Source organism: Vicugna pacos, chromosome 11, assembly GCF_048564905.1.
Source record: "Vicugna pacos chromosome 11, VicPac4, whole genome shotgun sequence".
Classification (NCBI taxonomy): Eukaryota; Metazoa; Chordata; class Mammalia; order Artiodactyla; family Camelidae; genus Vicugna; species Vicugna pacos.
The window spans coordinates 70773955-70799962 of NC_132997.1; the positions used below are offsets into that span (position 1 = coordinate 70773955).

The window sequence follows — 26008 nt, forward strand, 5'->3', positions numbered from 1 at the left end:
AGTGCTAAGGCTAAGGAACTTTTGTGGTGGTTTGATGTATGTGTGCTGCTGTCTGTCTTGAGGTATGTGTGCAGGGGGCAGGAGGTGTAATTGCTCTGTGTACATACTTCAACTCAGTTTTCCAGATTTTAGCCCCTTGTCTCACCCCCTCTTCTTTTGACACCAGATGCCTTCACATTACAAGCCTCTCCTGGATGCTGAGTGTCTTGTTTATACTTCATATTCCTGATTACAGACACCTAGTTGTATCCCTCACTTCTACTTTATGTGGGTTATAGTCGTCTGTCAGCTTTGTAGCTTCTCAAATTTTATAAACACACATTTTTTTCACCTCATAGATAGGGGTTCTCAGTTTCAAAATGGGGAAAACAAGAAAAACAGCCCATTTATAAACCAAGACAAAGAATACATTTGATTTTTTGCATTTTATCTATTGTTATTGACACTTAGCCATCATTATCATGATAGTGATAAATGGTAGAGATGATATGTAACTGCCTCAGTTGTGTTAGAATAAATTTTATAGGAATTAAGAAAAAATACTAACTGCTAAACTCCTATTAAACTTTATTTTAGAGCCATGAGTGGAAAACTAACTGTTCAAGAAGAACAAATTGTAGAATTGATGGAAAAAATCGCTGCCGTTGAGGAGGAGCTAAGTAGGGTAAGCATTCAAAACAATATTGAATGTCATGTAAAAAGCAAATATTAAAAGACAGCTTCAGAATGTGAAGGTCCTGACTTTTCTTGCTGACTTTTAAACTAAAAATAAGTTGTATCATGATTTTTTTACTGTCATCAATGATAATGAAGATGCTATTTATTTTGACATTTATATTAATGCAACATTTTAAGAAATTAACTGAATTGTACAATTTAATGTTAAAGCTAATAGTGAATGCTGAGACATGTTCACTACCGTGTTTATCAGATGAGGAAATGCAGATCTTGGGAGAAACCAGATGTTAAATAACTAAGGTTTGTAGATCTGACCCTTCCATGCCACCCTCATGCTGGCAGTGTTGGAAGGAATCTGAAGAATTAACACCACTCCACTAGATGTGTTATTTGTTTTTTAGTGAATTTACAGGAAGAAACCAGATGCCATATGAAATGTTCTAACCTACCTGGTAACTTGTTACAACTTTTATATGAAAATAATTTGTTAGTTCTTCTAATATTATCTTATGAAATAGCTGGTTGTCTCAACAGCCAGTTCAGCATTTTATAATTATTTTTAAAATGTTTAATGTATTATATTTAGGTAACAGAATTATTTATGGATAATAAAAATGAACTTGACCAGTGCAAATCTGACCTGCAAAATAAGACAGAGGAACTTGCAACCACTCAAAAACATTTACAAGAAACTAAATTACAGCTTGTTAAAGAAGAATATATCACATCAGCTTTGGAAAGTACTGAGGAGAAACTTCATGATGCTGCCAGCAGGGTTTGTCTTTTGTTTTAATTTGTACTCACATTAAAGAAATTAAAGAATGGGTAAAAGTAGCTTTCTTACCTTAAGCATTAATTGTGAAATTCTATTTATTCACCTGAAATGATATTTTCTGTCCATTTAAGAAACATTATTATACTATTATGTCTGAATTTTCCTCACTGGAGATGCTAACTTAAGAAAAAACTATTCCTTTGAGTTTTGAAAGTAGAACATGATTTTAATACACTTTGTGAGTGTTCAAAATAATGGTGGTGTAATGCTTTACCTGTGGTCATAGTTGAAACTAATCAGTAATCAAGAATTTAGCACCTTCTAATGATGTAAGATGTGAAACGTATTTAATTTTTTTTTTTACCACTTAAAAATATTGAAATATAGTTGATTTAGAATGTATTAATTTCTGGTGTATGAAAGTATTTAATTTTCTATTAGGTGTACTTTTGAGGAATTAGCAGCATATAATATAGAAAAAATTTATGAGGAAGCACAATTACTATAATAGATTGGCAAAATCAATTTTCCTTGTCTAGATGACATGGGGAGGGGAAATAAACATTCCTGTATAAATTAGCATGAACGTTAAAATTTCTTCTGATATAAAATTTACTAGTTCTTATCAGGAGAAATCCTAACAAAGCACAGATATTTTCATTAGATTGCTTTTGTCATACCTGTCTTATTAAAATCTATTTTCAAAAATCAAATATAGTTGCTTACCACAGTTGAAGAAACTACAAAAGATGTATCTGGTCTCCATTCTAAACTGGATCGTAAGAAGGCAGTTGATCAGCATAATGCAGAAGCTCAGGATATTTTTGGCAAAAACCTGAATAGTCTGTTTAATAATATGGAAGAATTAATTAAGGATGGCAGCTCAAAACAAAAGGCCATGCTCGAAGTTCACAAGACTTTGTTTGGTAAGTACAATAATTTCTAATTCTAGTCTTTGTATGTTTAGTGTGAGACTAATTTTAAAACTGATAATTAAATTTTATCATTAAAAACTCAGGTGGCAGTCACTAGTCCCCTCTAATGCATGCACCAGCTGATCAAACTAGGGATAAATGCTTCTGCTACCTTTGAATTAAAACAAATCTCAGTTTTTTTTTTCTGTAAAATGTTATGTTTATTAAACAATAACTAAATGTATAAACTTTAGAAGAAAAAGCCCCTTTTATCCCTGACGGTATATCATTTTCCATAGATACTACAGTTAACATTTCTTGGGTTTCCTTATTGAAATGTTTTGTGTATATACATTCTCCAATTTTTTTTTTCCTTTTGAGTATGGATCTTTTGAATGTTTGCTGTATTGTCAGAATATATGGGTATTATTTTTAACTATAACCATTATTGTTACCTTCATTTTGGAAAATACTTAAGTATCAATTTGTTTACTATAAAAGTATTGTCCTCACTATAGAAAATTTGGAAGATGCAGAAATGTAAGAATTTTTGAAAATCACCTAGAGTTTAGTCAGTCTAAGCTAACCACTAAAAATTTTGTTTAATGATTTCTAGTTTCTCTTTTCTTCCATAACCTCTTTTATCTACAGTTATACTGTGTGTTACTTTTAGTTAGAGACTAATTTTTAGAATATTCTAATTCTTGTTTACTGTGAGTTACAGCTTTGGGTCTGATACACCTACAGATATACCAAATGTTTACTGAACATTATGGAACATATATAATTTATATTTAAAGTTATTCCTTGCTTATGTAGTGAGCCAATTATTTTAAATTTATTTGTTATTACAAATTTACACAACAAGGATATAATTTTGCCAACTTCTTTGAAGTGGTTCTAACTGTATTTAAATATATTTATGTCCAAGTTTACATCTTTTTTCTTTTTTTTTTTCTTTTTCTTTTTTTTTGGTATAGGTAACCTGCTGTCTTCCAGTGTCTCTGCATTAGACACTATTACTACAACAGCACTCGGATCTCTCACATCCATTCCAGAAAATGTGTCTACACTTGTTTCTCAGATTTCTAATATGATATTAAAAGAACAATCATTAGCAACAGAAAGTAAAACTGCACTTCAGACATTGATTGTTAGTAAATCTCTTAAAATATTTTTGAAGGGTTACATTTGATAAGTCTTCAAAACAATGTTAACTGGTGTTCTTTCATCTTAAGCTTTACTAGTCACAATGATAAACATGCCACTTTAAGAGGAGGTTTATATTTTTAAAGACAAATCTCTTCACTGTTTTTTTCTCCCAGAATGATTGATTTCCAAATGCATATAACCAACCTTTGAAACTTTTTTCACTTACACATTGTAACATTAAGTGTAGGAGTCAGTAAGCCTTTTAATAACTAGAAAGGGTGGGTTTAGCTTCAGATGAATTTAAGGGACCTATGACTTGTTAGTTAGCTCAGAAATTTGTCTGTCATCCTTTCCTCAAGGATCCTAAAATTGTCACACTGACCCAACTAGAATGGGATGTTAGATGGTCAATTTTAAAACTACAGAAATACAGAAAAATGTGCAAGAAAAATAACTTACAAAATTTTGGAAACAATAATAGAAACTTTTGGGGTCAGATATCTGTGATCGAGCCCATCTGGCCTTTAACTGTAAGGATCTTTTTCACAGTTCTATAAAAGCCAGTCATGTAATTACATAATATTAATTACCTTCTCCACACTTGATTTGTATATACTCTTTATTTTGTAATAATTTGTATGATTTGTCTAGGAAGTTCTTGGCATCACTTTGTTTCCTTCTTTATGCAGGCTCTTTTTTAACTTTAATAATATTTACCAAATATTTTCCAAGTAAATACTACAACTAGCTGATACTTTGCCTAATTTTAGTGCTTGTGTGACATTATTTTGTATATTTCTTCAATCACACAAATTTGATAAAGTTAAAAGATACTCTGTTGGTACTAACTTTTTGGAAATGGATTTATTCACTAAATGATAGTCTGTATTCATTGATGTTTTCTTACCAAGCTGTAAGCATTGCTTAAGTCCAAAGTGATGATTGCTGCTCCCACAGAATGAGTTGAAATTAGTACGATAGCTCTTCTTTCAAAAGAATACTGGTAGCCTTTTATGCATTTACTAATTATTTCTGTTAACGTTCCTCATCCTTGCCCTAGTAAAAGGAGTTTAGATCAGAATTTTTTTTTTCCTTTTTATAAAAATTCCCAATCAACAGTATATTCTCAACTTTTCTATACACCTTGACAAGAAAAGAACCTTGACAAGAATAAGAACCTTGACAAATTTAAATACCTCCAGCCCAAAGCCTACTTTTGAAGCCTATTTGGTCTTAGCCTTTTTGACTTTATAACCTAAACTTGTTTGAAATTTATTTTGTTAGAATATACTTGTTTTTTTTTCCCTTCCTTTGTTTGCAATGCTGAAATCTTATCAAATGACTGTCATTTCCTCCTCTTCTGAATTCTTCTGACTTCTGCTGCATTAGACTGTTAAGCATCTATTGTACATGAAGTGAACATTCTCTTAATTACTATATGCAGGATTATGTGATTTATGATGAATATAAACTCTAGTACTAGGGTCTGTAAGTTATAACGAACAGAGAATGGACACTTAGGATGTTAATATACATGTGCTTAGATAACAGAGTATTTAAGATATTATCATTTAACCAGTCAGATTTATGGAAGTGAAAATATTCTTTTTAAATTCTTCTTTGTTTATTTTTAAAACCAGAATGTATTTAAGACTGACCTTCTCAGTTCACTGGAAACAGTTTTATCCCCCACTGTGGTGTCTATCCTGGAAATCAATAATCAACTAAAGCGTATTTTCAAGACTTCATTGATAGTGGCTAATAAGGTAACAAATAATCTTATTCTCTTAAATTGTCATTTAAGAAAGAAACTCTCTCTGTGGCCATACCTGGAGATATGTTTATGTGCAGAATGCATGGGTTGTAAGAAGGAATCTGGAGGAGGGAAGAGAGAAGATGCTCTCTACACTGATGTGGTCAGCAGAATCATGGCTGAGAGAAATGAGAGAGAATGACCTTCAAGATAAATATTTAAGTTTACACAGTAGCATACATAGGCTATCGTATGGTCGGTGAGGAAGATATACATATAAATGCATACCCATATATGCTTGCCTAAATATGGATAATAAAATATCTCTGGAAGTGTTTAAAAATGGTAGCCATCGTGTCTTAGAGGCAGAAGTGGGACTGGAGTTCTAGGGGCTGGAGAAAGGTACTTTTCTCCGCATACTATTTTCTATCTTTTCTATTTTGTATGTATTTAAAAAATAAAAATAATGAATAAATAAACTTAGAACTTTTTTTTTAATTTAAGAAAAAGAAATTAAGTTTTTTTCTTTAAAGATAGAAGATCAGAAAAAGGAAATGGATGACTTTCTCAGTACACTGTGTAACAATCTACATGAACTACAAGAAAATACAGTTTCTTCCTTGACCGAATCACAGAAGCAATGTGAGAACTTAACTGAAGACCTGAAGACGATAAAGAAAATCCACTCACAGGTATCTTATTTAGGTGATTTGGGGAGTGTAAAAAGTTTTAAGATCTTTAACTTGATAATCCTTGTTACCTAAACGGAATGTTGTCTAACTAATTTAGAAACCTGAAAATACCATGGCCACTTTTGCTTATAACAATAATTAATGTAAAATAATTGGAAGTACTTTTCTTGATCAGTTAATATTTGATGATTTACTACATGTAGAACCCTATGCTAAAGCACAATAAGACAAGAGTCCTTTCCTCACATGAAGATGAAACATAAAGCTGCAAAAACATACTGTTGGGAGTACGGTTAGAAGAAAATGGTCATAGCCTTTAAAATGAACATGTATCTACATTATAACCTGACAAATTGATTTTTTTTTTAGGGTAGCATGGATAGTTATTCTCTTTCATAAACTATGTCCTGCTTTCTTTTACTGTATGTCTCATTGATATCAGGCATTTAAATTGTAATATATTAATATAATTCTTAATTTTTATTGATAAATATAATTCATGACTTCTCTATATAAACTCTTCCTCAGTATATGAGGCTTTAAACCAAAATCAAACCTCTAAACCAGGGAAGTCATTATCTATAAGCCTTGGTAATGAATGTCTAAAAGTTCTATTAAATGAGACTATTGCTATACGATAGAACTCTTCGGTCAGTAAAACTGTTAACGTGATATAGTGACCAGTAAGGGATTATTTTGGAAATGAGGAAAAGGGAATTCATATCCATGTCACCTGAAATGAGAAGAGAAACACATCCAAGATTTTTAAGTAAGAATTAAAGCAACTTTAAAATAAGATTGTTTCTCTAATTGATAAGCATGAAGCTTTTCAGACAAAAGGTTAATATCAGGAATTAATACAAATAATAGTTAACATTTATTGAGCAACTCACCATATGTTTATTCCTCCCACCAATATAGATAACAGGTTCTATTACTAGCTCAGTTTTCTAATGAGGAAACTGAGGCCTCATGAACATTTTACTATTTAGGTCATCTTATAGCAGTGGTGATGATTATATTGCCTGAAAGACGTGCATTTTTGAGGGCTTTTCTGTGTTTCTAGAACATATTTTTGCAATTTGAAATTGCAGCGATTTCTCATACCTCTTCCTAGAGTGTCTACCTTAAACCTGTCTAGATGTTTTTAGGTATATATTCTAAGGTAGATCACCTTTTTATAAATCAGCTGTTTTGAAATGTTTAAAATTGGTAAGTAGCTGTTTGAAAATAAAACACTTATGATATGAAAAGTATTTTAGCATGAGTGGTTTGACTTCCCAGGCTTAATGAAGCAAGCTAACTGAGCTACTTCTTAGATTTTTCTAGAACTTGAGGTTAGCACTGACAAACCAATTATGTAAAACTCTGAACACCTGTTTACATGTAGATAAATCTGAGAATACCTGCATTTCCCTCTACTTCGAGACTAGTAAAAATACTGACACACTTGATTCATAATCTGAGTGTTACATGTGTGTTGTCATCTGATGTGTTATTCAGAGATCTTGACCAACTAATGGACTGAATAGTTAATATGACTGCTGAGTGCATTTTCAGCTCTTCCTTGGTCTTTAGTGAAGCTGCTTCCTTTTGTAAGGCCCTAGCATGTTGTGTGCTTCTGAGAGATTATTTTGGAAGATGACAAGTTTGAGAAAAGGCAAAACTATTTACATTTAATTAATATGATCCAACTGTGTTCTGTAAAATGTTTCAGCTCTAGTAACTGATAATGTTTTTGGACTGTTTGACCCATTAAGATTATCAGCATTACTTTTTCCCTTCTGGTGTTATCAGTTCAGAAGGAGCTATGTATATCTCTCAAAGTGGTTCTCAAACACAATGTGACATCTTGGTGTATCTGGTTAGTTTTGAGGTATACTGAAAGTAATTTGTTATTCATAGGTAAAACAGCAGAGTTTGCTAATTATTTACTTTTTTAAAAAAATGCTTAGAATACTATTCTTTTAATATCACTTCCACTATTTTCCTCTGTGAGAGAGAGATAAAGATCTATTGTCAGGAATTTGTATAATTCTCACCTATGGGGAAATACTTCATGTAAGTATAGAATAAAAAGTTTGTGTCATAATTGCAGTCTCTTCCACTCCCCACACCTTTCTTACAGGAACTTTGCCAGTTAATCAATCTTTGGGAGGAGAGATTTTGTGCTTTGGAGGAAAAGTGTGAGAACATCCAGAAACCACTTAGTGGTGTTCAAGAAAATACAGAGCAGTAAGCTGTTTTAAATTCTCTTTAACTTTTCTCTGCCTGAAATTATTTCTGAATAAAAAGCTTTAAATAGTACAAATACTGTCAACCCCATTTCTCATTTAAGATTTTATTATATTTGCTTTATCATTCTCATTCCTCTCTCCTCTTTTATCTCTAATATTTTATATATATATATAATCTTTTTTGAATAGTCTTTATAATGCCCATTTCCCCCCAAATACTTCATTTTATATATTTCTTAAAAATATAGGATACTCTTTTATAACCATAGGACAATTATTTTAAATCAAAAAACTTAATATTGATAATTATTATTATCTAATATACAGACCTAATTCAAATTTTACCAGTTGTCTCACTAACGTTCCTTATAGGAAAAGAAAAAGATTTTCCTCCTGGTCCAGGATTTAATTCAGGATCACACATTGCACTTAATTGTCATGTTTCTTGAGTCTCCTTTAATCTGGAGTAGTTTCCTTAGTCATTTTCATTCCTGGCCTTTTCTTTTTCCAAGAGTAGAATATTTATATAGTACTTCAATTGGGGTTGGCTTTCAGGACTAGTTGCAATTGTCAAGAATATCACAAAAATGGTGTGTCCTCAGTGCATCTTAGATATCAAGAGGTTTAACCTTGGTAATTTGGTTATAGTATTGTCATCCAGATTTCTCCACTGTAAAGTTAATCTTTTCCTTTGCAAAATAATGAAGAACTTATGGGGAGATACTTTGAAACTATGTAAGTATCCTGTTCCTCTTAGAATCTATTGATATGCATGTCTGAAACAATTATGATACTGGTTGTCAGATAATCTTTTTTCTAACTCCATGATTCCTTCTATATTTGTTATTTGGCATTCTACTGAGAGGAAGTCCTGCCACTTATTCTTGTTCATTTATTTATGTTAGCATGTACTCGTGGATTTTTTTATCCTCTGGTTTATAATCCACTTTTACTTATTTTGATACCCAAATTATCCCAGTTTTAACTAGTGAGAGCCTCTTCAAGTTGTCTCCTGTGTCCTTTTGATATGACCTGTCCTTTTTGAGCATTTTTTTATTTTCTGATATAGCAAGATATTCCAGGTATCTTGTACTTTCTCAGCCCCAGCTCTGAAATCAAATTGACAGAAACCAAGATCTGGACACTAGATGTTCTCATTGTTATTGGGGTGTCATTTTTTTCTAAGGCTCCCTAGATGGACACAGCTATAGATAGATGTGTGAATGTGTATATATACATGCACATAAATTTCTATTTCATATTTGTGCTCCCTTTTCAGACAGTGAGAAACCTGGCTCTCGTCCACAATATATTTACTTGTTCAATCTTAGAATATGCATTAAATAATTTCACAATTTCTAACCCATAATCATGATGAGACATATCCTTACTACGTAGAGCAGGGTTTGGCAAACTATGACTAGCAGGCTAGATGCCTGCTGTTGCAAATAATTTTATTGGACAGAGCCATATTTGTTTACTCAGTCTGCCTATTTGTTTAAATGTTGCCTTTGGCTGTCTTTGGCTCCCTTTGCACTGCAGAGATTACATCGAAGTCTGTATAGCCTCTAAGCCTAAAATAATCGCTCTCTGGGTTTTTAAGAAAAAATTTGCTGATCCCTGCATTGGTGTTTAATATCACTTTATAGCCTCCTTAGTTTTTATAAGTTTGATTATATTGTGTCTTCTCTGTATTTCTTTGAGTTAATTCTATTTGGGTTTGCTCAGCTTCTTGAATCTACAGACTTATGCCTTTAACCAAGCTTGGAGAGTTTCATCCATTATTTCTTTGAATGTTTTTCAGAAAAAAATTCTCTATTTCTAGGAGTTTGATGACACAGATGTTCGATCTTTTATTATGGTACCATAGGTCTCTGAGGCTACAGATGTATAGTCTGTTTTCTCTTTGTTGTTGTTAAGATTGAGTGAATTCTATAATGTCTTCATGTTCACTGACCCTTCCTTTGTCATCTCTAACCTACTCTTGAACCCATTCAGTGAGGTGTTTTATTTCAGTTACTGCTTTTTTCAGCTTTGTAATTTTTATTTGCTTCTTTTTAAAATCTCTTCTATTTCTTTGTTAAGATCTTTTTTTCTCTAGATGTGTTTTAATTGCTCATTGGAACAATTTTATGATGGCTAGCTGCTTTAAAATCCTTGCCAAATTACTCCAACATTTGAATTATCTCAGTGTTGGCACTTGTTATCTTTCCTCAATTCAAGTTGTGATTTTCCAGAGTGCTTTTCAATTGTATCTTGAACAATTTTTTTATTATGTTAGGAAACTAAGCATCCTATTTAAGTCTTTTTTTAAGTGGGCAGGTTCTGAACCATTTTGGGGGCAGTGGTTCCAGTAACAGTTTAATTTTCAGAGCCCTAGCAGTTTTATTCTGGCATGGATCATTCATATGCTACCCATATGAGAAGAATCTGTGTTCTGCTTTTGACAAATGAAGTGTTCTAAGCATGTCAACTAGGTCAAGTTGATTGATACTGCTATTTGGGTCATCTGTATCCTCACTGAGTTTCTGCCTACTTGTTCTATCAATTACTAATAGAGTGGTGTTGAAATCTCCCAACTATATTCTAGATTTGTCTATTTCTCTTCTCAGTTCTGCCAGTTTTTGCCTCATACATGTGATGCTCTGTTGTTAGATGCATACACATTTAGGGTTGATATATCTTAGAGAACTGACCCTTTTACCATTATGTAATATCCCTTTTTATCCTTGATAATCTTCCTTGTTCTGAAGTCTACTTTGTCTGAAATTAACATAAATACTTCAGTTTTCCTTTGATTACCATTTGCATCCATCCTTTCAAATTTGGCTTTTTATATTTAAAGTAGATTTCTTGTAGACAACATATAATTGGATCTTGCTTTTCAATCAAATTTAACAATGTATGGCTTTTATTTGGTGTGTTTAGACCATTCTCATTTAAAGTATTGATATAGTTAGATTAAAATCTACCATTTTGTTGTTTTCTGTTTGTTGCATTATTTGTGCTTTGTTTCCTTTTTCCTTTCCTAATTTAAGTTGAGCATTTTTGTTTTCATTTTATCTATCTCATTGACTTATACTTTAAAATGACTATTTAAAGTGGTTTTTCTAGGGTTAATAATATATATTTTTAAATAATTTTAATCCACCTTCAAATAATTTGCTGTTTCCTGTATAATGAAAGGACTTTATAAAAGTATATTCTCAATTCTTCCTATCTCTTAATGCATTGTTTTCATGTATTTTACATCTGCATATGCTATATTGACCCAGCACACTGTTACTCTGTTTTATATATATATATATATAAAAATTTTTTTTTTAATACAGCTGCTAGAAATGTTAAAATTACATCTGTGGCTCTATTATACTTCTATTAAATGATGCTGCTCTAGAATTCCGGCTATTACCTATCCTAGTACCTACCTGTCATCTGTTTTTCAGTCCTGTTGTTGGTCCTTTTTATTATATCATGTTCCATTCTGAACTCTTCTTTCTAGATTCTGAATCTAGAAAGCATTTCCCTACTTTTTATCCCTAGTGTCTAGACATAAGGATTTCTGATTTCTTCCATGTCTTTGAAAGGGAATACTAGAGTAGGACTGAAATGGGAAGGGAACTATGATATACTTTCTTTAAGACCTATGGAAGTCATTATGCAAGTCATTTTTCTTATCCTCCTGACATTTATCATGTACAGCAATGTTTCTCAAAGTATGGTCCAGGGTCCCTGTAAAAGAATCAGCCAGGAGCAAGCCCCAGTAATCTAGGTGAGGTTTATGTATACTGCAGTTTGAGTCCCACTGCCTTTGGCATTTGCCATAGATTGTAGTCTCTTATGAATAAATTTCATCTTCCTGCTAGGTTGTGATTCCTTGAGAGGATAGATTTGTGTTGATAGCCTCCAAGCTTACCATTTAAAATTCTTTTCCTTTTTCAATTATTTCCACTTAATCTGTAGTTGAACTTTGGTATTCAACACATTTGCCTCCTCACTTGATTTACTCACAAGGTGTACCATCTAGTGGTAATAGAGGGTAACCTGCATTCCCCAAAGTTTAACTCTGTGGTCTTGTGAGATGACTTTGAATGCTGTTCTAGGGAACCTTACTGAGAGAATGAAGCCGTCAATGAATTTTAAATATATGTTCTGATACTGATTTTTTATCGGGGTTGTGTTACATTGTACTACATTGCCGTATGTATAGTTTGTCATACCTCAATATAATTTTATGATTTATTTTATATCATAGACAAGGCAAAACTGCTTAAGAGTAGAATGCCTATGGACAGTTTAGGGACTTGAGTAGAAGCTGTGGGAGATGTCCTTAAGTAACATAATCTAGTGGGAGGAGTAAAACATGTAGAGAGCTCATTTTATTAAGGGTATAGTTAATATTCTATGAGGTACAAAGTGTCATATCTGAAGAAGGGCTGGAAAAAGTTTTATAAGAAAAGAAATATTTTCAAAGGTCATTTAGTGGCAGATGTGCTATCAATCTGCTGTGAAAAGACAGTTAAGAACATGGGCTCTGGAGCTAGACTGCTTAGGTTTGAATATGCTGTTTTTTGAGCTGTGTGATCTCGGGCAGGTTATATATCCTTTGAACTTTAGTTTTTCATTTTAACAGTGTTATTCTCTTCTCCTATAGGAAATCTAAAGATATAATCAGCAAAACAACTTCTCACAGTGAAAAATTTTGTGCTGATTTTGATGACTTGTCAGAGAAACTTAGATGTTTTAACCAGGAAGGTACAAAATTGGTTGAAGAGTCTGAGAAACACTGTGATAAACTTAGTAGCCGCTTTGATACAGTATCTCAAGAGACTGAACAGAGGTGTGAGGCTCTGAACACAAGCACACTTTGTTTTTCTGAACAGTGGATATCTTGCATAAATAAAAGGGAAGAGGAACTTCAGAATTTACTGAAGGTAATAACTTTGTTATGGAACCTACTTTAGGGAAAATAGTGATAATCAGAAAATTAAATATTCTTGGCTAAGAATTGGTTTCAAAACACATGATATTTTAAAATATAATGAATGACTTAAGTTTTTAAGTATAATGGTTGGTATGCTTATACACGATCTTGTTTCATGTCTCTGTTGCCTAGATGTCAAAATTATTTAACATTTGTCTTTCCTATAGCCATCTTTGATTTTTGACTTGTTAGTTCCTTCAGTTAGGGGCACCGTGACTTTTGCTATATAATATCTTTCAAATATCTTTCAGTTATATATGCTTTTTGCTTTTCTCCTGTAATTGCTGATTCAATTCAAACCTGTTACTACTTTAAGTATTTAGGATATTATTCTGGTTGCTTAGAAGATACTTAATAGGTTTGTGGGTTTGCTTGAACTTGACACTTGCATGAACCCTTTGTGGCTTGGTTTTTCTTCTGTGCAGTGAAAAGATTTTACTTGTATTCTCAGGAATTAGGTAAAAGAACTTAAGTACTTTAAGCTGTATAAGCTTTTTTCATTAGAAGGAACTAATTCTAATGGAGAAACAGCTGATTTCAAGTTTGGAGCAGAAAATGTATCGAATGAGCCTAGAGGTCTTGTCATACTAGAAAGTAAGGAAGCTGTTAAAAATTAGTGAGTTGTGTCGAAAAGACTTAGGAGCCAACCTGACGACACTCTACTGTTTACAGATGGTACAATTTGAGCATCAAAAAGAATAATTGCTACAACAGATTAAAATATATCATATATTAAAACCAATGAATTCATTAAAATTTCATAGGTCTCCTTTCGATCATGCTAGGGAAGAAATGAATTATTCTAAGAAGTGGTAAATAAGGGGAAAACAATTGAGCATCCATCTCCTTTCCTGAAAGAATTCTATCTTGGTTTAGCAGGTAATAGATGAAGAAAGGTATTTCAAAAGGAATCCCAGCTAATAAAATGCAGAAGAAATGATAGAATTAGAATATCAACATTTTGCAACCCTTAGTGAAATAATAACCCCTGCGGACACTTAAGACTGCTTACACCATTTGATCAAAAGCTGGCAGATTTTTACAACTAATAGGGTGACCTCACTCAAACATACTGATTAATCTTAACGTGAGAGACCAACTAGGCATTATGTGTTTCAGTACCACCTGAAGTCAGTGCCAAGAAGCTAAAAACTGATTTAGAGCAAACCTTTAGATCTAACTTGTAGAAACCTGTAGATCTAATTTGTGGAAAATACAGAGGACAGATGAACACGTGAAACTACAGCTTAGAGATGCACTTGACCAAGTCCAGGAATTAGAGATAGTCACTACAGCAAAGACCTAGTTTCTTCAATGAAATTTTGTTTCAAGGGGAAAAGTATGAGGAAGGATAACCTCTATCAAAAGAGAGGTAAGACTAGAGGGCCTTAAATCCTGGGTTGCCTGGGATAGGCCTTGTTTATTTCTATTGCACTGGGATAATTATTGTTAAGAATGGTCCTTTTTCACTCTGAGAAGTATCTATGTTTGGATGATAAATTATATAGTCACTTAAGAAATATCAACTAAATCTAATGATAAATTCTGTTTCAAATAAAACAAGTATAAAAACTATTTGAGACAGTTGTTGAAATCTGGACATTGACTAAGACATTTGGTATAAAGAATTCAGTGTTAAATTTTTTTTAGATGTGAGAGTGGTCTTATAAAGTTCTTAACTCTTAGAGATGTATGCTGAAGTAAATCGATGAAATGATATAGGATTTGCTTCAAAATAAACCTGGTGGAGAACAGGAGTAAGTGACCAATCTGTTTGATCTATACCCTGTGTATTAATAAATGTTGAGGCTGGGTAGTGAATATAAAGGGGTTAATTATACTATTATCTCTACTTTTGCATGTTTTTTTTAAGCTTTTATTATGGAAAATTTCAAGGTAAGGAGAAGTTAATATATTGAATAAAACACCAGCAACTTTGATTTTAATAATGAAAGCTCATTTGTATCATTTACAGGTTGTAAACCAAGGTTGTGAGACTTCATGTTCGGAGATTACTGAAAAATTAAGTAGACATAAAGCAGCTAATGAGAACCAGCATAATATTTTTCTTGGTCAGATAGCTACTGATGAAGAAGAATTAATGACACAAAGTCAAGAACTTAATAAAACCGTAAGAATTGGTTTGACTAAGCTTAATTGCTTTCTACAAGAGGATCTGAAACTGGATATCCCAACAGGTACTTTAAAAGGGAAATGGAATTGTTAAAATTTTTGAAGTTGAATTCAACCGTATACAGCGCCCAATGTTCAGAAAAACTAGGCCCTGCCATTGCCCAATAGGAATTTACCATTCTTACTGTAATCAGCTCAAATATGGAAAAATTGGAATGGTAAATAGCTTTAATCAAGCATTAGATATCATGATATAGATGACATATACTCCTAGAAACTTAAGCATCATAATTCAGTAAAATCTTACAAACATTCAGGGAGTTGGTTTTGTTAAGAGGGAACATTTTAAAAACAATAAAAGAAAACCAACCAAACATCTATCTAGCACTATTTATAAAAGGACATTTTAATACCAAAAATAGTGGAGAAAGGTGATTAAATAAATCTAGCAAAGCTCACCACATTATGCATTTTCTTGTGTGTACCTCTTGTTTTGTCATGGGCTGTTAGATTGGCATTTAGGAATCACCATTTTGGGAGGTCAGAGATAGCAAAGATCTGTGTAGGCTATGATGATTCAGGAAAGCCTTCCTGAAAGAAGGTGTAACAGACTACTTAATACAGGATGAGTAACTGAGTTATTCATTGGACTGTGGTAATGGTTGCATGCCCTGTAAATTTACTAAAAATCACTGAGTGAATTTTGTGGTATGTCGATTATACCTTAAAACTTTCTTTTTTAAAGTAATTATAAAAGGAGATGATGCTAAAGGAAGGATGTTAGTTTATTTTTTTCCCCAAGAGGCTTGATATTTATTGTCCACTTTTCAATGAAATTAGGAACATAACCGTTAAGTGGAAAGGCAAGTGCCTGTGTAATTTATGAGAGCACGAGTTATTATAAAGAAATGTAACTGGTTAATATTTAGCTGCCACCAAATTTTTAGTGAAATGATTATCCCTATCAAACTGGTCATGCTCTGACTCCAATAATGCTGTCATTTCTCATAGCACTCTGAATCCTTCTAGAGGCTATAATACATCTTATATACATGCTCAGGAATGGAAAATTTTTCAATAAAAAATGTTAAAAAAAAAAGGAATGGAAAATTTCATGTTTTGGCATAGGTCGAATTTTGAAAATAATTGGATCTATTTATGATCAGTTGTCAAGCTAGGAAATATTATAAGCAATATATGCCTGACAGATAATAAGACCGATTCTCATATATGGCAATGGTTCTGTACAACAGACTCATTTTGAACTATACATTCTACCATTAAAAAAAAATCTTATTCATATCCCACACTTCAATTTTTCCTACTTATGTTATGCCCACTAAAGGTACGACACCACAGAGGAAAAATTATTTGTACCCATCAACACTGGTGAGAACCCAGCCACGTGAACAGCTCTTTGATCAGTTGAAAAGGAAACAGCCTGAGCTGTTAACGATGCTAAACTGTTCAGAAAACAACAAAGAAGAGACCGGTCAGGTAAAATTCATTTTAAGCATCATACTTATAGAACCCTCCCATTAACTCTTGATGTCATTGACTTCATATGAAGGATTTTATTCTCTGCCCTTCAGTCCTACCCTGTCTTTCATTAAGGATACCTGTCTAACCATTAAGCCTGTTTCTTTTAATTGGGCCATTTTTTATTTTTAGACTAATAGATAATTATAATAGACAGTGTTTAGGTTGTGCTTATTATGTGCACTTTACAAAAATAGTTACTCAGTTAATTCTCTCAGTAACCCTCAATGGTGGATCCTAGTACTGTCCCCATTTTACAGGTGAGGAAACTAAGAATTACTTTGTCCCAAGTCACAGGAATGGAGCTGGAATCAGAACCCAGACAAGCACCACAAGCTGTGCCCTTAACTATAGTAATTATAGAAAAGTTGGGAAATTGGAAAGTAACAAAGAAGAAAATAGGAAAGAAACTGTAATCTCTTTATTGAGAGTACCACATTTAACATTTTATTATAGGTACTTCTCTGTATGAAAACATAATAGGAATTATTTTTATTATTTTGTACACTTTGTACTAATTTGTTGAAGTTTAACTTTTGTGTAATAGACACTGTGGTATTTTCAAAGAAGAAAACTGCCTTTACTTTTGTGAAGATTTTTAAGCCCCAGGACTTAATGACTCATCCAACTTCTTATTTTAGCACTTAGATGAAGAAAAGGTGGTTCTGGCGGACACTATTGAAGAACCTCTAAGTCAAGAGCCATCTGTAGATACTAGTATGGATTGTTCATCAAGTGGTGGGGTTCCATTTTTCCAGGTACCTGATTACATCTTATCAGATAACCCTTCCACATCTGATGTCAGTCGGCTATTTAATATTCAGTATAAAGGCATTACTCTTAGTGGCTGAGACATAAAAAATATTTTAGTCATTCCTCTGGGATGGCTTGTTAACTTTTCTGATTTTAATTATTTACACAAATATGGTAATTGATTAAGTGTTTTCTGTAGGATAAATAAAGGCAAAATTTGACTTAATCCCACACTCAGCTGGTAATCTTCAACTGTTACAGTTATCCCTTTTCTGCCTCCAACATACTCAGATGATACTGAATGCAGTCATTTCTCTCTTCCCTCCACCTTTGACATGGAAGTCCTAGAGCTTATCTCTGCCCATAATCAGACTTCGGAGGCCAAGAAGTTTGAAAGATAGAGAGACCAAAGGCCTCTCAGGTTAAATGACTGCTTTCTCCTGCCTGAGGCTTTTCTCCTATTAACTATTTCCCCATATTGCCTGAACTCCTCACCTGCCTTGATCTTGTGTGTTTAAATCCTGTGACCTTTCCTACTACTGCTGGGAGGATGGCACTATAAACTGCCTAACACTTTTCCCTCGAATTTGAAGACATGAGCCTAGACAGTCTGTGAAGTAAGGATTTCCTTACAGAGGACAATTGATATCTATATTTTATAGTTGAAGTGCTACTTCTGATATGCACATGCACAATTGTACCTGTCTTTAATAGACTAGCAGGTCTTTCCACCAAGATCTAAATATTCTCCATCCCTGATTTAAGTTGTAAAATTTCTAAGTCAGATTCTATTACATTCCTCTCTATCTGCATCAGGGCAATTTTATCCCCAAAGTCTTCCTACCTTATGCTTTATTCCTTACTATTAGAAAACTCTAAGTGTATTTCCTTCTATTTTTTGACCCTCTTCTCTGTCTTGTAAAGTTAAGAAAAGGGAGAAAGTTAGGAGAGGAGAAACGTAGTGACTACTTAATCCCTGTCTGGAAATCCTTTCATTATTACAGCATATAGCATTTTGAAGGCCAGGCTTAGTGGTTCAGCTCCAGCAAGGAAGTCCCTAGCGTACCAGGAAAGACTTGGGATGGATTTTAGACCTTTTGTTGAAGTCCAGAAAGTTTTTTCTCTGATAGCAGTCTGATATGGGGAAACTGGGTTAAAAACTCTGAAGTTGGTTTGTAATTTGTTTCAGAATTGATAAATGGGTCTACAATGAATGTCATCAGTCACTTAAAGCTCTCTAAGGGCAAGTACTAGGATTCCAATGAAATATTCCCAAATTAGAAATATGAAATAAGATTTTTTTAAAAGATAAAATATAGTTTAAACAAAAAGTATCTTGAGATACCCTATTTTTATCAGATTCTCTGCTTAAATTAGAGTTGCCATTTTTTTGTACGATGGTAAATGTTTTTTCCCTAGAGCAAGATTTCTCAACAGCAGCACTACTGACATTTTGTACTGGATAATCCTTTGTTATCCTGGACTGTCCTGTGTATTATATGATGTTTAGCAATATCCCTGGCTTCTACCTACTAGAAGTCAGTAGCACCGCCTAGTTTTAACAACCAAAAATGTCCTCAGACACTACCAAATGTCCCCTGTGGGACAGAATTGCTCCCTGTTGCAAACCATCGCTCCACAATAAAATCTGTAATGATTCCTTGAAAAATCATACAGAAAATTAATATTTCTTTTACCTCACTTGGTGGTAAAATGAAGAAGGCATTGATTTCTCCTTGCCAAACAAATCATTGGCTCAAATTTGTGCTGAGCATTTTCTGAAGTTTTCCACACCTAGTTTCTTGCCTATAACTCAGAGAACTTTGAAAATAGAATATGGTTAATATGTATCAAATGTTACTTTATATTGACTTAATTTCTCCTCTTAAATCCACAGCATAAAAAATCACATGGAAAAGACAAAGAAAACAGAGGCATTAATCCATTGGAGAAGTCTAAAGTGGAAGATACTACAGAGCAATCTGTTATGAAGAGCAGATTACCTCTACGAGCCCAGAACAATTTTTAGTTCACTCGAGGATTGGTAATTTTACTTTTTAAGAAAAATGAAAAATAAAACCTGTAACTCCAGAACTTGAACCTTGTGTATAGATTAAAAACAAGTAGAAAATATCAAGGCAGTACTGTAAATTTAGTTGCATTTAATGGCTACCCATTTTTCTGTCATTCCTGTAGTTCACTGTATATTGGGCTTCATTTGGAATTTGCATTGAGTAAATATATATTTCTAGCTTTTGATATAAAATAGCGCTTTTATAACAAATGGGAAGTACTTTTCTTGTGTATTACTAAATAGCAGATACATAGAATCTGCACTGTTCTTTTTACATTTGAACTTACAAAGGTAAATGTCACCAATGCTTGGTCTTGGGAAGGACCATATTCTTTCTTTTCTTGCTATGACTGAATTATGTTTATATTCGCTTGCCTCCTTCCCTAGACTTTTTCATTCTGCCTTCTCTCACTTTCTCCCTTTTTATTTTCACCAAACCATTTGTAGAGCTACAAAATGGTATCCATTATTATTATGAGATAGCCAGAATTTTACCTAGAAATCTTTAACACTTTTCTGTGGTTATCTCTAAAATCACTGTCAACAATAAACATAAATGTAGAAGTATCCCTTCCCTCAATATTTTTAATTTGTTTCCCCCTAGATGTAAAAGCATTTCATTCCTTTATGAGGCCTCACACATTAGTGCCCAGAGGGTTCACAAAAAGCCATCTTCTCCAGAATATAGATTGCTATTATGGGAGAACCACCTAGAGCTGTGATTAATGGCTATGTGGCCCCATTTTGAGGCCTGTATCTTGTACAGAAGGTCACAGTGATTTAAGAGCTTTCTGAAGCTGTTAATTATGACTATAATTTTTATTCTTTTGTTTACCTGATGAAACTTTTTGTTGTTCTTTGTATATAATAAAATATGTGTGTATATATTTTTCTCTATTGACATCTTAACCCTTAGAAGTGCCCTGACAATTTTGATCTGGCAGCCAGATTTCTGGAAATTGGGATGTTTCAGCATGAAGAACCAAAGCACTTAAAAGGAATATATGCAAAGAATAAGTTTTGTGCCCACATCAAGTTGAGTATACAAATTCAGAGTTTGATATCTAAGTAAAATCAAACCCTGTTGGAGAATTAGCAAATGTGCTACTTTGAGGAACTAAATTTGCCATGCAGAAGTATTCATTATCTTAATAAGAATAATCATACAATTTCTCTGCAAAATCTGATATCAACATAAGCTATGGATAATATCTAATAAAATAAACCACCATCAGTAAATTCATGATTAATAAATTTGGTTTCTTATATTAACTTGCTTGTCTCATTATTTCTTATTTGGCAGTGGATATGTTTACAGAGTTAAGCAAGCTGTATTAAAATTCCTAAAATAAACTTTTACACAGGTACCACCAAGGAAGAGGGCCTTGGTAAGGAATTCCAGGCTTTTGGGTGCACTCCAAGGGGCTAGAGCTTAGTGTGAGATAAACGAGGAACAGATTGTTCCTCACAGGGCCTGAAGTCCAGCTTTAAGGCATCTCATTCCCTGTCTTAAAGTTACCTAGGAATGCTAATGCATCTAGTCGAACTGCCTGACAGAAGCAAAAATAAATCTCTGGTGAATTTTAACATCCAGAGCCATAAATTACTTCTACAAATTTTCATACACAATGTCATGCACTCAAAAAATAACCTTCAGCAAAAATAGAGTAGGTAGCTTCAAGGACTCATTCCTCCTCAGAGGCAAAAACATTCAGAAACAATTTTGTCAGAACTTGGGCAAACAGAGGTTTACAGATTCAAGCAAATGTTGAATCAAGAACAAGGCAATGTAAAAACTAGGAAAGCTTTCTGGGCTCCATTCTCCTTGCCAACTCTGTGGTGGTCTTGAAGATGGGCAGCAGCCCATGGTTCTCAGAGTGGAGCTCTGTTCCCTGGGAGCAGAGAAGATGCTAATCTCAAAAAGTCTTTTGTTGTAACCTATCTGGGCCGACCTGAAGGACTGAAGCATGGCAGTCCTTTCCTTTATTCATCTAACCCAGATCCCAGGGTGGAAAAATGATAGGCATTTCTTTAAAATATTGTAAATGAACATCCTGCTACCAACACTGGCGAAAGATTACAGCTGAGGTAAATAAAGGAGTGCCTAAAGCGTGAGGGGAAAAAAAGAATTTCCTAGGGAAATTAGGCTATTCAAAAACAACACTGAAGGGTGGGAATAGCCCAGTGGTAGAGCGCATGCTTAGCGTGCACGAGGTTCTGAGTTCTATCCCCAGTACCTCCATTAAAAAAACAAAACAACTACTGTGTATACTGGGGAACTGAAAAAGCCACTCATGTTTAAGCCGAGTTGTCAAAGACCTGAGAAGACCTAAACTTTCACTGCTGGCTGAACTCTAGGCTCAGCACGAGCAGGAAGTTAAGGCTAAGCAGGTTTAAAATGGCCTAGTTAAGCACTGAAGGGGGGTCACAACACAGCCAGTCTACAAAGATTGGGAGGATTTTTTTCTCTTAATTCTTGTTTTATATATATTTATTTTTTGGTCACTGCCATTCAAGGAAATCTGTCAACACAGTCGCTGAACACAAGGAAAAGAAAAAGTCTACAGAGACTGTAAGTCAAAGGATTGAGACTACCAAAAATAGTTTAGAAAAGTCACTAAACAAACTGCTACAACCCACAGCAAGGAACAAAAACCTTGAGGTATGAAGAATCTGGTTTCCGGAGTTACCATATTATAATATTCAAAATGCTCAGTTTTCAAAAAAGCTAGGAATTATGCAAATAAAGTAGGACTCATTCACAGAAGAAAGTAACAAACCATCCCTGAGGAAGCACAAACTTTGGATTTGAAATCAGGTGCCTCATATATGCTCACAGAGATAAATGAAAATTAGTAGAAAAATGTCTTAACAAATAGTAAATTATCCATGAAAAAACTGTAAAAAGGAACCATACAAATCTGGAGCTTAAAAGTAAAACAACCGAAATTGGAAAAAAAAATTCATTAGAGGCATTCAATAGTAGATATGAGTAGGCAATAGAAAGCCAGTGAACTTGAAGCTAGGTCAATTCAAATTGTCCAATGGAGAAGCAAAAAGAAAAAGAATGAAGGAAAAATAGAGCTTAAGAAACCTGTGGAACACAATGAAGCATACCAACATTTGCAAAAAAGGAGCATCAGAGGTTCAGGAGAGAAAGAAAGGGACAGAAAGAATACTTAAAAAATAGTGGCTGAAAACTAATCAAATTTGTTAAAACACTTAAACCTACACATCCAAGATGCTCAACAAATCAGGACAAATTCAAAGAGATCCACAACAAGACACATTACAGTCAAACTGTCAAAGCTGAAGACAGAATCTTGAAAGCAAGAGAGTAGTCTTCAGGAAAATGCAAATCAAAACCACAGTGAGATATCACTTCACATTCACAGCACAGCTGTGATAGAAACAGAAAATAACAAGTGTTGGTAAAGATGTTCAATGGGAAATCTCACGTAATGCTGCTGGGAAAGTAAAACGGTTCAGCCACTGTTTAAAAAGAGTGGTGGTTCCTCTCCTACACTGTTGGTGCGAATGTAAATTGGTGCAGCCACTATGGAGGACAATATGGAGGTTCCTTAAAAAACTAAAAATAGATTTACCATATGATCCAGAAATCCCACTCCTGGGCATATATCCAGATGAAACTATAATTCAAAAAGAGACATGCATCCCAATGTTCATAGCACTATTCACAGTAGCCAAGACATGGAAATGACTTAAATGTCCATCAACAGATGAATAAAGAAGATGTGGTATACAATGGAATACTACTTAGCCATAAAAAAGAGTGAAATAATGCCATTTGCAGCAACATGGATGGACCTAGAGATGAACATATTAAGTGACATAAATCAGATGGAGAGACAAATATCATATGATATCACTTCTATATGATATTTAAAAAAGATACACATTTTATTTACAAACCAGAAATAGATTCTGACACAGAAAGCAAACTATGCTTACCAAAGAGGAAAGGTGGGGAGGGATAAATTAGGAGTTTGGGGTTAACAGAAACACACTATTGTATATAAAACAGATAAACAACAAGGACCTACTGTATAGCACATGAAATTATATTCAACTTCTTGTAATAAGCTATAATGGAAAAGAATCTATAATATATATGTGTATGTCTGTATATGTATAACTGAATCACTTTGCTGTACACCTGAAACTAACACTGTAAATCAACTATGTTTCAATAAAAAATAAAATTAATAAAAAAAGAAAAGATAAATTCTCAAGAACATAGGAAAAGAAAGTTTGGTGGTTCTTAAAGAAGTTAAATGTACAATTAACATATGATTCAGCAATTCCACTCCTAGGCATCTACACAAGAGAAAAGAAAACATTTATCCACAGAAAAATTGATACACAAATGTTCATGTTAGCACTATCAAAAGAGCCAAACAATATTAACAACCCAAGTACCTAGCAACATATGAATGAATAAACAAAATGTGTTATATGCATACAATGGATTATTAGCCATAAAAAAGAATGAAATACTGATATATGCCACTATGTGGGTAAGCCTTGAAAATATAACACTAAGTGAAAGAAGTCAGATGCCCAAGTTCATATATTGTATGTTTCCATTTATATGAAATATTCAGAATAAATAAATTCATACAAACAGATTGGTGGTTGCCAAAACTGTTTTTAGTCAGTGGGAAAGGGAGTGATTGCTTAATGAATGTGGGGTTTTCTTTTGGGATGTTAGAACTGGACAGATATGGTGGTTGTACAACATTGTGAATATACTAAGTGCTTTGTATATTCATGCACTTTAAAATGATTTATTTTAATTAAAAATGTTCAGGTATAAATGGCATATAACATTAATTTAAGTGTACAACATAATGATTTGGTATTCACATATATAGTGAAATGATCACCATAATAAGTTTTAAAATGATTCATTTTATATTATGTGACTTTGACTTAAAATATAAGCCATTCAAATATAAAGGGAGTCCTATCATATATTAAAGAAAAACTAATTGAATCACAAAGGCATCAATATTGTAGGTAGATTTGATCAGCAGATAGAAAAATGTTCTTAAATGAACATGACAATTTAAAAATGTATCATGCACATAGTATGCCCATAAAACACAGCTGTTTACACTCCTTTAAAAAAAAAAAAACCTAGTATACAAGGAGACAGACCAAAAACTAAGAGAAAAGAGAACAAAAATAATTACAGAAATTACAGCTAGTGGAGTTGCCAAACAAGATCTTTTAAAATTAAACATTTAAAGAATTTAAAGACAAAATGGAGTATTTTGGATGAAAATTGGAAATTATAGAATAAGAAATATAATAATTCATAATTTATTATATTTTTCAGTTCTAGAAAATGTGTTTAGGTTCTTAACAGATGTAGTTAAAAAGAGTTTTAAAAAGTGGATGATAAGTTAGAAGAAAATAGTTACACTGAAGCAAGGCAAGACAAAAGGATGAGAAACATGAAAGAAATAGAAAATTCTGAAGAATATTGTGAAGAGATCTAACATGCATGTAATTAGCACCTAACAAGGAAGAAGAGAGAATGGGACTGAAGCCCCATAAATCCTGATCGGGATAAATACAAAGTCACACCTAGGTACACCATAGTCAAACTGCTAAGAGCAAACAATAAAGAAAAAAAACCTTATAAGTAACCAAAGGAAAAAGACATTACTTTCATAGGAACAATGATTATGCTGACAGCTGACTTTGCAATAGAAAGAATGGAAACAGACAATGGAATGATAGCTTCAAAGCACTGAATGAGGTAAAGTCGGCGGGAACAGTGGAGTAAGGTCTTCCAAAAACCTATTCCTCCATAAAAGCAATGAGAATCCTGAGAAAATGGGTCAAGATCAATTTTTTCAGAATTCTGGTAATGAACCAAAAGCTTGTAACAACCCAAGGAAAACTTACTAAAGAAAAAGGATGTGTTTTGGTAAGAATGGTGAGCTTTGTGGTGTTTTAACTTGACCTGTTCTCATCACTCTCCCCAGCTCCACATTAGCCTTGAAAACCAACAGTCCCACATAGTGAAAACCAGTAGGCTAGTAGTCACTGGCTGGGGTAGAACAGGTATGGAGCTCCCTGAAAACACTGTTCTCAGAGAACTGTCATTATTTGACCTGTCTGGCTGTTCCCTTGAAACCTACAGTCATAGGACATAGGTTAAATTCAATAAATTTGAAGTCATACAAAGTATGACCTCCAAACACAATGGAATAAAATTAAAAATCAATAATAGAAGGACATTTGAGAAATTCACAAATGTGAAGAAATGAGACAATACACTCCTAAATAACC

General features: G+C 33.3%; 1 protein-coding gene across 3 annotated transcripts in view; it reads left to right on the forward strand.

Annotated features, from left to right (window-relative positions):
• The window catches only part of KIF11 (kinesin family member 11), a 37523-nt gene extending 16567 nt beyond the window's left edge, over positions 1 to 20956 (forward strand). The window contains exons 11-23 of one of the 3 annotated variants that reach the window (XM_072971613.1): positions 577 to 664; positions 1265 to 1453; positions 2172 to 2379; positions 3348 to 3520; positions 5160 to 5285; positions 5806 to 5964; positions 8093 to 8199; positions 12856 to 13135; positions 15161 to 15383; positions 16664 to 16815; positions 17499 to 17615; positions 19508 to 19654; positions 20601 to 20956. In XM_072971613.1, the coding sequence (XP_072827714.1) occupies positions 577 to 664; positions 1265 to 1453; positions 2172 to 2379; positions 3348 to 3520; positions 5160 to 5285; positions 5806 to 5964; positions 8093 to 8199; positions 12856 to 13135; positions 15161 to 15383; positions 16664 to 16815; positions 17499 to 17615; positions 19508 to 19639 (1954 nt within the window). In that variant the 3' untranslated portion in view covers positions 19640 to 19654; positions 20601 to 20956. Of the gene's footprint in view, positions 1 to 576; positions 665 to 1264; positions 1454 to 2171; positions 2380 to 3347; positions 3521 to 5159; positions 5286 to 5805; positions 5965 to 8092; positions 8200 to 12855; positions 13136 to 15160; positions 15384 to 16663; positions 16816 to 17498; positions 17616 to 19507 lie in introns of all 3 variants that reach the window. The other 2 variants (XM_006211037.4, XM_072971614.1) reach the window with 2 other exon arrangements.
• Positions 20957 to 26008: the final 5052 nt, after the last annotated feature.